At 44.5% G+C, this 15836-nt stretch overlaps 1 protein-coding gene across 2 annotated transcripts in view; it reads left to right on the forward strand.

Moving 5' to 3' along the window:
* Positions 1–15836, forward strand: part of LOC147692489 (ribonuclease Oy-like) — an 86124-nt gene that overhangs the window by 58325 nt on the left and 11963 nt on the right. For both annotated transcript variants that reach the window (XM_086938700.1, XM_086938701.1), the window contains exon 7: positions 1818–1931. In XM_086938700.1, coding sequence (XP_086794826.1) covers positions 1818–1931 — 114 coding nt within the window. The remainder of the gene's footprint in view (positions 1–1817; positions 1932–15836) is intronic.

Below are 15836 nucleotides of genomic sequence, written 5' to 3' on the forward strand. Positions count from 1 at the left end.
CCCAAGAAGATGTGGTGATTGGAGTCTATTGCCCAGTGGTGATGAAGTCTGGATAGATTTGCAGAAGCTAGGATGGGAGCCCGGAGGTCTGTAGGTGAGGATTCCTCTGATAGTTGTTTGGGCATCTGATCTGAGCTGAAAGTTGAGGTGTTCCATGATCGGCATAGGGTCGTCATCCGGGGTGGCACATTGTAGGGTGTCCTTGTAGATGATGGCAATGCCTCCGCCACATCCACCAGGGTGGTCATGGTAGATTGTCTTGTATCCTGGTGGCGTCGCAGTGGCTGATGAGGGGGTGAGTCAACTTTCAGTGATGAACATTACATCAGGAGCGTGGGTGGTTATGGTGTCCCAGATTTCCATGTGTTTGCAGAGGGATCTGGCATTGAGCAACGTGCAGTGGAGCAGTAGCCTCTGGTCGGTGTTGGCTGGGTTGGGATTGTGGGAGCCCCATGTCACAAGTGAAGTGGCAGCAACGACAGGTGAAGGGCCCTTCGGTGGATCCTGGCGGCAGTTGATGTCCGGGCTCCTGGGGCCAAGGGTTTAAAGCTCGTCAGAGGGGTTCCAGTGAAAGGTGGCGAAGCTAGCGTTACTGGCGATGGGTGTGGTCTAATTGTGGGTGGGCGCAGACGAGCTTGCCTTTGGAGCGCTTCTGGTGCAGCCCTGCTGCAGCCTCCATTAAGTAGTCCTGAGAGGCAGGATTGGCAGTGTGGGAGGTGGGAGGGTAGGGTCAGAACGACGGAAAGCGGTGAAGATGGCACAGACCAATTGTAGCGGTGAAAGACAAAAACAGGGACAAGATCAGAAGGAGAGCTGGCAAAAGAGGAAAACTAAAGGTCAAGAAGTGAAGAGAGAAATAATGTCTGGAAAAAGATAGAAAAAACTAGAATAAAAATAAGGAGTATAAAGGGCAGGGAAAGAAAAAGACTAGTGTTGGCTGGGGGACTGGGTTTCGAACCACAGAGTACGCAACTGGAGGGCCAAGAGCGGTTACCCTGTGCTGCTGTGACGTGGGGGAGTGGCAACCAGAACGAGGAGTAGAGGGCTACTCACTGGAGCCTCACTGCGGCCTCCATTAAGTAGTTCTGGGAGGTGGGAGAGGCAGTCCAGGAGGGAAGGGGCAGAATGGTGGGCAGTGGCAAAGCCGGCACAGACCAGTTGCGGAGATGAAAAGCAAAACCAGGGACAAGATCGGAAGTCGAGGCAGCAAAAGGGTAACAATAAAGGCCAAAGAGGAAGGTCAAGAAGTGAAGTGAGTGAAATAGGGCAGGCAAAAGATAGAAAAAGGAGACGAAAATAAATAAGACAAAAGGCAGAGAAAGAAAAAGACTAGTGTGCCTGGGCTCTCGTCAGGAGGCCACTGCAGCTTGCACTACACATTGCCCCAGTCATGCTGCTAATGACAACAACAACACTACTACTAACCATTACACTCCTACAAGTGTGACAATTCAGACTATTCCTGGTCCCCAAAAACTATAAGATTGGCTTGGGTGGCAGATAATAGTAATTTGTAGTGTATATTGAATGAATAATTAATTGTTGCGGTCACCTCTAAATTAGCCAGACAGCGCCACCTTGTGGCAGAGTATTACAAGTGCCGGTTTTGAAAATCTAGTTCCGGCTCAAATTAAGCACTATGACTACGTAACCTTTGGAGCTGTACAACTGCTGTGTGATAGAAAAATTAATTAAATACATTAAAAATAATTAACAGTTTGTATAGCATGTGGAAAAAGAAAGGAAATAGAATAGAGACAGCCATACTACAACAATGTGATTTGCGCTGTGTGAACATGTGTATTTTTCTCCCACAGGATGAATGAATGGCAGAAGCACGGGACATGCGCTGCCTGCATCGAAAGCCTCAGCTCTCCCATCAAGTACTTTGGAATGGCGCTCAAACTCCTTGCAGCTTACAACATTGACAAGTGAGATTCGGAATTACTCAGCCCCATCTCCTTCCTCAGCACCCAAAAAGAACAAATAGAGTTTGGTGTACCTTTTGCCTCACAACTCCCCGGAGTAATACCCTTCTAATGCTACACAACAGTTCATTCTGTTATGTTAGCTCAGACGTCTTTGCGAAGTTACACATAGTAATATTTTAAGAGTCCTTCCCAGAGGCTTCACGAGCTGTCACAGAAGGCACCTCAAATCTTTTTATGTGCTTTTTAGAAATATTGAGGGGTTTGCATAGGATTAATCTTAAGGGTTTTTGTATACTTTGTTCATTGAGAAAGTACATAAGTAAACACTTGTCCCTTTCTGGGCAATAATTGCAAACATGTTACACAGTACGAAGAATTAGTAATGCTTAATTACTCTCAGTACTAATGCAGCTCAGTTCCCTATAGTCAGCGTCTATAGTGACTTTAGATCGGTAATGCCAGGCCCATCACGACCTCTTGTGAGGCAGAACCTACCCAGTATCCTGCTTGATGCTTGCTCACCCGTTACTACTGTACCTGTGTACAGTACAGTGCTTGATTTGTGCTGGTGGTTTCCGGTGCTCGGCACTGGCACGTAAATGTCAGCACCGGCTCTAGTGACAGTCCACCACATGGTGGCGCTGTCTTTTTAATTTTGAGATGCGCACAACAACCGTGTTTATTAAGTCAATATACATTTAAAATCTATAATACCAGCCCCTCATGCCATTATTATAGCTTTGTGTGGCCTGAAATAGTCTTAATTATCACACTTGTAGAAGTGCATGTTAGGTGTTATGTTGGTGTAGTCACTAGCAGCGCTGGCAGGGTATTGGTGGTGCAGGCTTCAGAGGCCTTCTGAGTAGGGCCCTGGCATTTAATTTTTTACAAATTAAGTACTGCCTATGTGCCCGCCTGAAGCGATTTTGAAATACATTTTACGTTTATGTCTCTAATATTTCTACTTGGGAGTGTGTTCGGAGCTTCCATTACATTTTCAGTGAAAAAACTCCAGTAGCTGGCGCCTGCCACCCTAAACCTTTTAAGATTTGACAAACACTCCTCCCATTCCCACACACTATAGGGCAGTCATTAACTCTCATTAAGACCGGATCCTCTCATCCCTTTTCCCTGTAAGTAGTTCTATAAAAGGGGCTTCTTCGCTGTCTGCGCCCGTGTAAGCTGTGCATTTATTTCTCCCTCCTGAGGCGGAAGCTGGGAGGTTTCTCTCCTATCACTTTTACTGTGTGTTTTAAAACTTGTTTTTAAACTTGTTATCACCGCCGCATTCCGCTCGATTAACAGAGCGTTTCAGGGCCTCCTGATCTGTGGGACCTTTCCGCTTGATTAATAGGCGGTTTTCCTGGCATTTACCTCCGACGCTTCTTCCCGCTGCCTGGGCCCGCTCTCAGCTGAGTACTGACACTGAGAGCGTGGTCCCGGGGAGTTGAAGCACAGACAGCGGCCATCTTGGGTGGGAGTAAGCGCTCTGCTGCGCTCTAGCTTCTATAAAAGGGGATAGTCGTTCTCCGCGTAGCGGACGCGTCTTGCGGACGCGCCGGACTAACGCCGGAGTCACGCCAGAGTCCAGCCCGTCTGCACCCGTCAGCGTCCCGGAGGCTCTCGGTGCGACGGGTTGGGCTGTTCCATCTGTGATATCCACTTCAGCTGCCCTCATGATTCGATATACGTCAGCGGAGCTTCGGTCCTTGCAAAGGGTTGTATGTTCCTGTCATAAAGTCTTCCCTGGTCGATTTAGGGGTAAGAGGTGTTGTCCAGGCTGCGGATGGGCGACAGTCAATGCCCCGGCAACTATCTCTGACAGAGAGGCAGACCGCGTGAAGCATCTCTGTTTACTCTTAAACACTCGATCATTGAGCAAACATGCTTTGGATATTTACGATCTCCTGGTCACGGAAAAGCCTCTTTGCTTGATGCTGACAGGGACATGGTTAGGGGAGTCTTCTAACCCCGATATTGCTACAGCAATTCCTCCTGAGTATAATATCTTCAGGCAAGATAGACTGAAGGGGAGGGGCGGAGGGGTGGCACTGGTGGTGCATAATTGCGCCACCTGTTCCATTATCCCCATAGATACCATCACAGGCTGTGAATCCCTTGCCTTTTCTTTAGCAATATCACCCCATCAGTCTTTTAAAGGGCTTCTTGTTTATAGGCCCCCGGGATCGGTAGGCCCCTTCTTTGAAGATCTCCAGTCGGTAGTTTCCGCACTGGTATTGAGATCTGAGCACTGTGTGTTGGCCGGGGACTTCAATTTCCACATGGAGGATGGCTTGGACCCAGACACAATTAAAATGCTTGATGTCACGGCTCCTCTGGGCCTCTCTCCCTATCTTTTCGGTTCAACGCATGAAAAAGGTCATACCCTGGATCAGGTCTTTTCCACTACTTCTATAGAGATGCTGACTCCTCTGCCGGTGCTCTGGTCGGCTCACAGGCTGGTCAAATTTCATGTGTTTGGAACCACAAAACCATCCAATATCGCCTCTCGGCAGCCATGTCAAGAGCCCAGGGCATACCACCGGGTGACCCCGGACATGCTGGCACTGGCATGTTTGGATCATCCCTGCCCTATGACAGGAGAACTAGAAAGGGATTTAGAGTCTTTGCAAGCTTGGCTAACGAAGAGGCTGGACAATCTTGCCCCCGTGACTGCCCCCCGTAAAACAGCGAAACGGGTGTCTGCCCCCTGGTTTACTGAAGCACTGGCGGCTTCGCGACGGCAGTGCAAGGTGGCAGAGAGGGCCTGGCGCTCACAGTATGATCCCACGACCAAGCTTGCCTATAGGACGTCCGTTAAAGCCTACCATCGTGACATCCTCCTTGAGAAAAAAGGCTATTTTGCAAAAAGGATTGAGACTGCCTCTAACTCGAGCAAAGAGATCTTCACTGTTGTGAGGGAATTCACGTCCCCACATACTACTGCGACCCAGGCAGCTCCTTCGGAGCCATGGGTAAGTGATCTTGCCAATTTTTTTACTACGAAGATTCAATTAATCCAGGATTCTTTCCCCCGGAGGGTGGCTGGATTATCTCCCAGCACCATGGGTGGTTCAAATCTAACAGCCTGTTCGGAGCCGATTCTGACGGAATTCCCACCACTCTCTGTTTCTTCGTCTCTGGAACTTATGGCCAAACTTAAATCTGGATCGCCCCTTGACCCGTGCCCTGCCAAATTTCTAGCGAAGGTGGCAGAAGTCATTAATCCTTTGGTGAACCCCATTCTGAATCTCTCCTTGAGGGAAGGAGGGGGGGGGGGGGTTCCGCAGGCCTGGAAGCAGGCGATGATCATTCCTCTACTCAGTAAGCCAGGTCTGGACCCAGAGGCTTTTTCCAACTACAGGCCCATCTCTCTCCTGCCCGCTTTTGCTAAGATCTTGGAGAAGCATGTACATTCCGTGCTCTCCAGCTTTTTAGAATCCCACAATTCGCTGCATTCCACCCAATCTGGCTTCCGTACCAACTTATGCACCGAAACGGCGCTTTTGGAAGTGTCGGAGGCAATTAAGGAGGTTCTGGATTCAGGAGGCAAAGCTATGCTTGTGATGCTTGACCTGTCGGCGGCCTTCGACACCGTCCCCCATGAGGGTCTCCTCGTCAGACTTCATGAGATCGGTCTGAGGGGGACGGTGCTCAGCTGGTTTAGATCTTTTTTGGCTGGCCGCCGACAAACGGTCTGGGCCCCCCCTTGCTCTGCCGTGATGCCACCTCTGGGAGTCGGAGTCCCGCAGGGCTCAGTATTGAGCCCGACTCTTTTTAACATCTTCATGACCCCCCTGGCGGCACTGGTGGAGACGTTTGGGGCCCAGATCGTTTCCTATGCCGATGATACCCAGCTCCTCTTTACGTGTGGGAAAGGAGCAGATTTTGATGGAGAGAGTATTCGTGGGTGCCTTGAGGCTGTTTTTAACTGGTTCCAGTTTAACAGCCTCAAGTACAACTCGGATAAATCCGAGGTACTCTTTTTCGGCTGCCGGTCGGATCCAGACTGGCAGGAATGGTGGCCTGCCAACATGTTTCCTCCAGCAGGCTCTTCCCAGCTAGCCAAGAATCTGGGGATCAAGATCGACAATGGTCTGACGCTGAGATCACAGATCTTGGGCCTTACAGGTACATGTTTTGGCCTCTTGAAGATGCTCCGCAAGTTTTTGCCGATGCTTCCGGAAAATCACAGGAAGACTACGGTCCAGGCCTTAATTGGCTCGAGACTGGACTACTCCAACGTCCTATATCTCGGCCTGCCGGAGTATCTCCTGCAACGGCTGCAGGTGGTCCAGAACTTGGCAGCACGGGCCATTTTTGGCCTCCACAGGCGAGTCAGAGCTTCCGGCCTCCTGCAGTCACTTCATTGGCTGCCTGTCCGGAAGCGGATAGTTTTTAAGGCCTTGACCTTGGTCCACAAGGCCCTTCATGCCACGGGAGCGAAATATCTCCAGAAGAGGCTAGCCTTTTACCGCCTGACCCGTTCCCTCAGATCCGAGTCTCTTTCCCTGGCCGTGGTCTCCCGAGTAAAAAAGGCACGCATTGGGGGCCGGTCTTTCAGGCTGTTGGCACCGTAGCTTTGGAACACTCTGCCTGTGGCATTGCGGAGTATTTCCAATCTGTTGACCTTTAGGAAGGGCCTTAAAACTTGGCTCTATGCTCTTTAGATATGCTCTTTTTTTCTGATCTTCGTTCCCTATTATTTGTTGTGTTGTGTTTCTACTATAGGTTTACATTAAAGCGCCGGCACACTCCTAGGAGTAGCCGCACGCTATACAAGACTTTTGTAACATAACATTGTAACATAACATTTAAATGGTTTACTTTCTGGTTGGTTGTCTTGAAGGTTAAAACATACAATGTCAAGATATCCCAATGAGATGGTGAGGAGAAGCACAATGTAACTGTCAATTGTTATTGTTATTGTTATTGTTATCTGGGTTTTATATCGCGCCAAATCACCATCAGGTCTCAAGGCGCTTCTGACAGATACAGCAACAAGAAGTAGGATGAACAAGGATGCAGATTATCGGCCTAACTCACAGAGATGCAAAGGCGTCTCTGAATTGAAATGTCTTCAAAGATTTCCTAAAAAGGAGGAGATTAGGTTCTTTACGAAGGGCCTCAGGTAGCTTATTCCACATTGTAGGGGCTTGGACTGAAAAGGATCTCCTGCCTTTGGTCGCCATTTTAAAGCGCGGACATGACAGCAATTGGGAGTTGGAAGATCTTAAAGCTCGCTTGGGATTATACACTTCAAGCCTCTCTTTTATATAGGCAGGTGCCTGCCCATAAATTGCCTTATGGGCAATGCACAGGCTTTTAAATTTCACCCTTTGCTTTAAGGGTAGCCAATGTAGCCTGTGCAATAAAGGGGAAGCATGGGTCTGTCTGGGTGATCTAAAGATTAACCGTGCTGCATCGTTCAGGGTGACCTGTAGGCGGTTGATTAGATTTTTTGGTAGACCTAGATATAATGCGTTCCCATAGTCGATCCTGGAGACTATTGTTGCCGACCCAATGGTTCTTAGCATATTTGTAGAAAGCAAAGGGACTAACTTTCGCAACTGCCTAATCAAGTTAGTGCAAGATCCAACAACGGCGGATACTTGGCTGGTCATTGAGAGCTCCTGGTCGATCTTAATACCAAGGCTCTTTACGCTGGGGCATGGCTTTGGGGTCGGTCCAAGTTCTTGGGGCCAGAACAGATCATTCCAAGGTGAGGTGGTAGTTGAAACAACCAGGACCTCCGTTTTATCTGGATTAATTTTTAGCAGATTCGTCATCATCCAGCTCACTGTAAACCGCAGTATATTTTGGGCCATGGACTGAGCCGATGTTGTATTATCGATACTCAGCAACAGCTGAGTATCGTCGGCATAATTAAAGACTTTACAGCCCATGTTCACCAAGGAGTCTATCAGTGGCTGCAGATATAGGTTAAACAGGAGTGGCGAGAGTGCGGACCCTTGCGGGACTCCACACTCCAGAACACCCACATCAGATACATGATCTGCTAATTGAATCCTCTGCGTCCTCCCTAGAAGGAAAGACGTTAGCCATTGGAGAGCCTGTTCTTTTATCCCAGACATAGCCAATCTGTCCAGGAGCAATGCATGGCTGACAGTATCAAACGCCGCTGAAAGATCTAAAAGTATCAATGCGCTTGGTTTTTTACTGTCAGCCATGCATCTAAGCTCATCCAGCACCGAGAGCATTACTAATTCGGTGCTGTGATGGGCACGAAACCCCGCTTGCCGCTCCTGGAGTAGATGATATGATTCCAGGAAGGGTGACAATGATCTTAATACATGCTGTTCTAAAATCTTAGACAGAAAAGGCAGCTGGGATATTGGCCTGTAGTTTTTCAAGCTGGTTGGATCGGCCCCTGGTTTTTTTTCAAGGGTTTGACGCGTGCCTCTTTAAAGCTAGCTGGTAATAGTTCTGTGGCTAGTGAGTTGTTTAGGAGGTCTAGAATCCGGTCCTCCAAAATGGTAAGTGCCAGCCGAAAGATTCCAGGGGGGCAGGGGTCTGCAGGGGAGCCTGACTTAGTTGAAATGGCAAGCTGTCTGAGAGTTATAGAATCTATACTAGGGAATCTAGAGATAGTGGAGGTCGGAGAGATTTGGGGGGCCAGTGGAATAGTAGGCATATTTGGGATATCTTTCTTAATATCTGATAGAATGGTTGCCTTTTTTTCGAGGAAGTAGCCTTGGAAGGTGTTGCAATCTATCACTGTATCTACCTTTTCATCCTTTTTACTTAATTCTTTTAAAATTTTGAAGGTTTCTTTCTGGACATTTACTGCATTTTTTATGCGGGTTTCATAATAGTCCTTTTTAGTTGATACAATAAGTTTTTTGTACAACTGCAAAGATGTTCTATAAAGTTTGCGATCTGTATCATCTTTAGACTTCCTCCAACATCTCTCAAGGTGGCAGAGCTTTCTTTTTGATCCCTCAAGCTCTGGGTAAACCAAGGGGCCCCTTTTTCCGCGCCCTTTATTTTCTGTATCTTTTCCGGGGCTATCTGGTCAATAGACTGTCTAAGACTTACCACTATGGTGTTATAATTTTGATCTAAGTCTGAGTTGTCATGTGGACTCGTTGACTCTTGTACATATTTGGAAAGGGCGTTGGTTAGAGTTACCGAGTCGACTTTTTTCCACTGACGCACTTTTTTAGTTTTTAACGGGAGTTTGACCTGAGGACTGTCCTGTGGTACATCACACAAGAGTAGATGGTGGTCAGACCAGATACAAGGTACAATACTCGTAAGGGCCTTTGGCATATGGGTATTTGGCATATGGGTATTTAGCATGGAGGAGTCGATAGGAGGACAAAAGAATACTACAGCCCTCCTTACCTTTTCATACTTTACATGGCCGAGCTGGAGTTCAAAACAGCAATGGAACCTGTTTGACTCCGTTTCCTTATTGTACCAATTGAGCACAGCAAGAGATGCAACTATCTCCAGGAAGGTCGAAGCTCTCCTATCAATAACCTATTTAGAAAATTCAGCGTTTAATGATTTATTTTATGGCAACATTTGCCAAAGGTATGAAAAAAGCAATATTTTCTTCATGGACTAACAAAGCACACAGGGCTTTTCGGCTCATTTCGCCCTGAAATCCTCCTGTGTCCCTCAGCCTACTGGGATTTGTTATTTGGTCTTGGGTGAAGCAGAGAAATATGAGACCTTCCATATGGGAGTTCATATTAAAGTAGGAACTTTCCATAAGTTAGTCCAAATTTCCAGATCTCTCTCTTTAATAAGACAATTCTGACCTTTAAATCTACAATTGCAAATGTCTATGTGTTTTACTTCAATTTTTCACCTACAAAATCCATTCTGCTGAATTCAGTATTGCTAAAAAGTGGGATGGTAGAACAGGTAGTGTCTCAACTTCCCACAGATATCTGTTTCCTTCCTCTCAATTTGTGAAAGGTCTCCATAACACGTTAGCATTTCCTCCCTCCTTATCAGCTTTTTGTGATTGTAATTGTAGTTTAGCCAGACCCCAAATAGAAAATACAGACTATGGTCAGAACCTTAAGCTTGAGCTAGTCTGTAAGAGGGTCAGGTCTGATCAAGCATTGGCCATTAAGATCACTTACTTAATTCACCAAATTGTTCGTGGCTGTATCAAAATGTACACGAGGTCACCCACATACTGACAGACAGATGCTGTACAAAGTAAACCCCCAGTGCTATATCACATTTAGGAGATGCTTCCTAAAATGTCATTTAAGATTTAGGATTTGAAAAAAGAAAGCAGAGTGATGTTCTACTTTCCATAGAAGAAGATTATTTTGGACGAAACCAAGCCACAATCTGAGGCGCAACCTATCCAGAAAGAGCTTATATAACGAACTTTAGTAAGCAAAACCCTAAGATTCTCCAAACACCTGACAAATGTTTTTGCTAACCAAAAGGACATATTCATTGTTATAAATGTGAGAGGGGGACTGTGAAAGTGCTTCTCCGCAGGGGCCGTGTATAGGTCAAAACAAGTGCCAGGGATCTAATTGTCAGTCTGAGAAATTACAAACTCTTCAGAAAGAAGCTGCCTTTCCTTTATATTGCTGTGAGACCCTCATCACACACCCTAAATGGATCACTGAAATAATATCTACTACCAAAATATCGAGTTCCCAAAATATCGATGACAAAATATCGAGGGACATAATATCGACTTTCTATCTTCACTAAGGTAAGTACAAAAATATCGACTTTAAAATATCGAGTGTTAAAAATATAGACTGTCAAAATATCGATTTTTTTATGTCTTTAAAATAAGTTAAAACTATTATAATATTACATATATTTAATATAAACATTGTTAAAATTATTAAATAAATGTAACATTATTACATAATTAATGTAAATTTAAAAATTAATAATAATAATACATATATATATAAATACATGTTATTAATAAAACATATAGAATATATTTACCGTGGCATAGTAAAAGGTTTAAATTTAATGTAACCACTCCAGTGGGTGCTACATTACAGAGATCGTTGGATAGCGTAGGGGTAAAAATTACTATTCCCACTCCAGTGGGTGCTACAGTAGAGCAAGCGTACGCATGTACCCCAAAAACCCAAAACTGACCCTGAACCCTAAAAATATCCCTGTACCCCAAAAACCCAAAACTGACCCGGAACCCTAAAAATACCCCTTTACCAAAAAACCCAAAACTGACCCTGAACCCTAAAAATACCCCTTTACCCAAAAACACAAAACTGACCCTGAACCCTAAAAATACCCCTTTACCCAAAAACTGAAAACTGACCCTGAACCCTAAAAATACCCCTTTACCCAAAAACTGAAAACTGACCCTGAACCCTAAATATACCCCTTTACCCAAAAACTGAAAACTGACCCTGTACCCTAAAAATACCCCTTTACCCAAAAACTGAAAACTGACCCTGAACCCTAAAAATACCCCTTTACCCAAAAACTGAAAACTGACCCTGAACCCTAAATATACCCCTTTACCCAAAAACTGAAAACTGACCCTGAACCCTATAAACACACAACCCGCTACAGAAAAAAAATAAAAAAAAAAAAATATTTATCAATTATTTATTTTAAATTAATTACCAATTATATTTTAATTATTTACCAATTATTATTTAATTAACAATTAGATTAAATTTACATAATTAATTAATTATAATTAAATTACTTCCCACCCTATTCCCCTGTAAACACACAACCCGCTACAGAAAATAAATTACTAAAAATTAATTATTTATCAATTCATCATTTTTAATTAATTAACTATTATGTTTTAATTAATTACCAATTATTATTTAAGTAACAATTACATTAAATTTACATAATTAATTATTTATAATTAAATTACTTCCCACCCTATTCCCCTATAAACCCACAACCCGCTACAGATTTATATTACTCAAATATTATTAAATATTAATAACTTACCTTATTTTCGATATTTTTGTTGTCTATATTTTTTCTAGTCTATATTATGTCTAGTCTATATTTTTGATTCGATATTTTGGCTATTCTAGTCGATATTAGTCGATATTTTTGTTGTCTATATTTTGTCTAGTCTATATTTTGTCCAGTCTATATTTTATACTCAATATTTTGTCCAATCGATATTTTGGACTCGATATTATGTCTGTTTACCACCCTGGATAAAGGCTTTGTTGAAGCCTATTAAAAACGTTCAATGTGGCTACTGACAACCTCTAGTCAAATCTGGCATGCACAGTTTGAAGTATAAAACCCAATTCTTCGGTCTGACCCAAGGTTGATATTCTGTGGATTAATGACAAGAGTCAATATTTTAGAGGGGAACAGAGGGATGGTGTTCAATACCTGACTTGGCTACCAAAACAGATGGCAATCAATGCCTCCCCTGCAACATGTCACTGGGAACCTGGACACATGGACACCTACGAAAGAAAACAACAACCCCAAAGTAGTCGGCAAAAAAGTCAGCTTTCTCAACTCCTGCAAATGTAAAGATCCTGAGAGAAAGAAAACACCACAGTCAATTCCAGGCTATGCAGAGACTTCCTCATTTAGTGTCATAAGCTGACTGCATGGAACACATCTCCTCTTTTGGTCCAGAGTCTTCCTGATGCCACCTTTAATTTCTGGGTGCATATGATGCTAGCAAGGAATTTCATCCAATCTCTTTGAAGCGTTCTTGGAAAAGCTTTCAAAGAGAAGTACCTCTTTCTGTCAACGGCGATGGAATGTCCTTCACTTGAGACATGGAGTAGTAAATTGCATAGTGTCTATGTAGATGGCACAATTTAGATCTAGACATTCTTATTTAGTGACACCTTTCCTCCCTGGCCAGACAGGTAGTCACTGCCATAACCTTCGACACGCACAATGCAGGATTTTAGAGGATGGCCAACAAATGGTCAAGCTAGTGGATCTTGGTAAACTGCACCTGCCCTCATGGCGTGCAGTGGTTCCATAAAGGACGACGCGTATGCCCTTTGAGGTTTCTTCCATTTAACAGGCAATAATCTAGGAGAACATCATTATGTTGGCATTGGACTGATCAGCCTCCAAAGATGCATCAAAATTAGACTTCAGAGTCTAGTTTGGATACCTATTGTTCTTCTTCGAAGAAGATCACAGCGATGCAGAGGTCGATGAAAGTGAAACTCATCTCTTGGAGGCAAACGATTACATGGGAGGAGGAGATGGTCATATGCCTCTTTTCAGCCTCTTTCTTCTGTATCTGACCTGGGCCTCTAAAAGCATGCGAGGCTGGGGCTTGTGCTACTCTACCAATGACAAGGTAGAAGATGAATCACCTTATAGTGGCTCCACACCTTCTCCCCTTTAAATACCTCTTTCTTCGAGACTCAGGTAGAAATGTGGTAGTTGACAGACGGGAAAACATTAAGAGCTGTGTGTGTGGCCTCCTAGCATCTCGAGATCAGAGGAGCAGCCTTGACAGAGAGATACAACCAGCAGATAATTGGATTGGGAAGTGGGTTTGCACATCATGAAAGTCAGTGTGTCCTGTATGTGTCTTACACTAGTCTGCAAAATGCTGCTTCTTCACCCCTTTCCCAACTCAAAACATCTCAGCTAAGCAGATGTTAATACTGGAATCAGCGTGGCTATCAGTTGTGTCAGAATTACTCATGTTTAGAAGGTGTCGCAGATCCCATCTGAGGGTGGTGAAGCGTTGTTAGTCCTAATTGTAATTAAAACACATCCGCCCCTATGCTGTCCAGATATGCTGCCCACTGCACGTCCCCCCTTAGTCTAGGGAAAAGCCTCCACACGCGGGCGACACTAACAGACGCAGCCCTTTAAAATATCAGTTGGTTCCACCAGGTGACACACCTTTAATCCTGGCTTCAACAAAAAACTCAATATTCATGTTTTCTTTAATGGGGGATGCAGGTTTTGTGTCACTTCGGGAGTGATTGGAAAGGGCAAGACGAGACAGGCAGCGCACAGTTTTGGCATGTGCTATACCTGTATGTGGCATGGATCACTGATACCATGGCTACCCTCTTGAGCTAGCTGAAATGAAGTGGGTGGCCCTGCTGCCCCCTCCCCCTCACATAATGGTTCTCATCTGGACCGCAGGCTGGGCCCGGGGTAGCCGTAAAGTGGTGAAGCTGTAAACGGCGAGTGCAGCATGAGAGGAGGATGGTAGGAAGCTGATCAAAACATATTGCAGTGTAGATACTTCCCAGTTCATGATGAGCATACCAGGAGCAACTTGCTTGAAAGAGAGTATTAGATACAGTGGAGAGATCAAAGAGGCATTCTTAAAATGCAAACAGAAAACACCACATATGTCGAAATGATTAAAAAAAAATAGTGCAACTATCTGGCAGTAAAAATGGAAGTTGTGAAACTTGGGTCCTGCCAGCTCTGACTTCCGGCCTATTGAGACCTTGTGTGTCCATGGGAGCACTTGAGGTGGCTGTGCTCCGCTACTGCTGTCTGAAGTCCTGGAGGTAAGCAAGGCTGGACTGGGAGCTAAACGCAGCCTAGTAAAATGTTTCAACACTAGGCACATGTTATACCAGCCAGGGGCAAGGGGGCAGGGCGGGAGCAGGGTGGGGAGGAGCATTGTTTGCAGTACAGGATGAAACCCTGTGGAGGACCCTAGGCAGTTAAAATGTTGGGGGCGCCCTCGCAAATTATCTCCTAATACCCAATGCACTGGCTTTATTTTTTTCAAAGTGACAGCTGCCAGAAGATGAGCTTTTAAGAGACAAACTGTTATGTGAATCTGATGTCTCTGGTTTATATACTTTAAGTAGTTAATGGTAGTGGTGTACCTAGATGTACTGCCACCCGGTGCGTCCCCTAAGTTTGCTGCCTCGGTGCATGGGGCTGACGACCGACTTGGTAGTTGACAGGCACGACTCCCACCACCCTCAAAAAAAGTGCTGCCCGGGGCGCTCTGCCCCCCTCCCCCTCCAGTTACGCTACCGGTTAATGGGTAAATTACATTAATACAGTATTTTCTCTATAGAGACTTTAATGCAAATTTTTTGTTTGTTTGAGTTGATTAATTTTTTTCTATCTTTTGGAAACAATATCGCGGGCCCCTAGAATTAGTGAGACCCATAGGCCGGTGCCTACTTTGCCTATTTGGTAATCCGGAACTGATTTTTTGCCCACAGCAGCAAATCGTGCATATGCCTAAAAACACCATGAGCTGCTTTCCAAGGGACTGCTTTCTTGGCTGAATGTTTTTATGAGAACATCAATAGGCTCTAGAACAAGACCAAGGCTCCACCAGTCCGACAGGGTTTTCATTTTATCCCGTACTGCCTTTCCAAACCAAGAGGGAGTGGTTGGTAGCTACCTGTCTCTTTCGCCACAATAGGCTTGTGAGGGAATTAAAAGGCCAAACTGAATATGAAGAATATAGAACAGAGTGAAAGGTGAGCACAGTTTACTAACTGAAGGACCAGAAAAATCTACGGAAAGAATGAAGAAAATATAAGAAAAAAGAAAATAAAGAACACAAGAAATATTAAAAAGGTAAACAAAAAAATGACACGAAGAAAGCAGACTCAAGACGTTTAAGCTGAGTGATAAACATTGATCACAACAGTGATGGTTGAGGAAGGAACAGAAGCATTAGTAAAACTGAATAAAGGGTCAAGTAAAGAAAAGGCAACATTAAAAAAAGTAAAAGTGGAGACAAATAATAGCAACAAAATGACATGTTAATCAAAGAGAAAAAATATGTGGCTAAAATAATGAAGTGCGAATTAAAGAAATAAACATACTAATTCAAATCAATTAATTATTATATAGACATGTGAGTCCTGATTTACTACACATTTGTCCCAGTGCCTATTCACTGCAAAGCGACGCAAATGGCAGAGCCAATCAGTTTTTGCATGCACGTTTTTG

Source organism: Lissotriton vulgaris, chromosome 9 (assembly GCF_964263255.1).
Source record: "Lissotriton vulgaris chromosome 9, aLisVul1.2, whole genome shotgun sequence".
NCBI lineage: Eukaryota > Metazoa > Chordata > Amphibia > Caudata > Salamandridae > Lissotriton > Lissotriton vulgaris.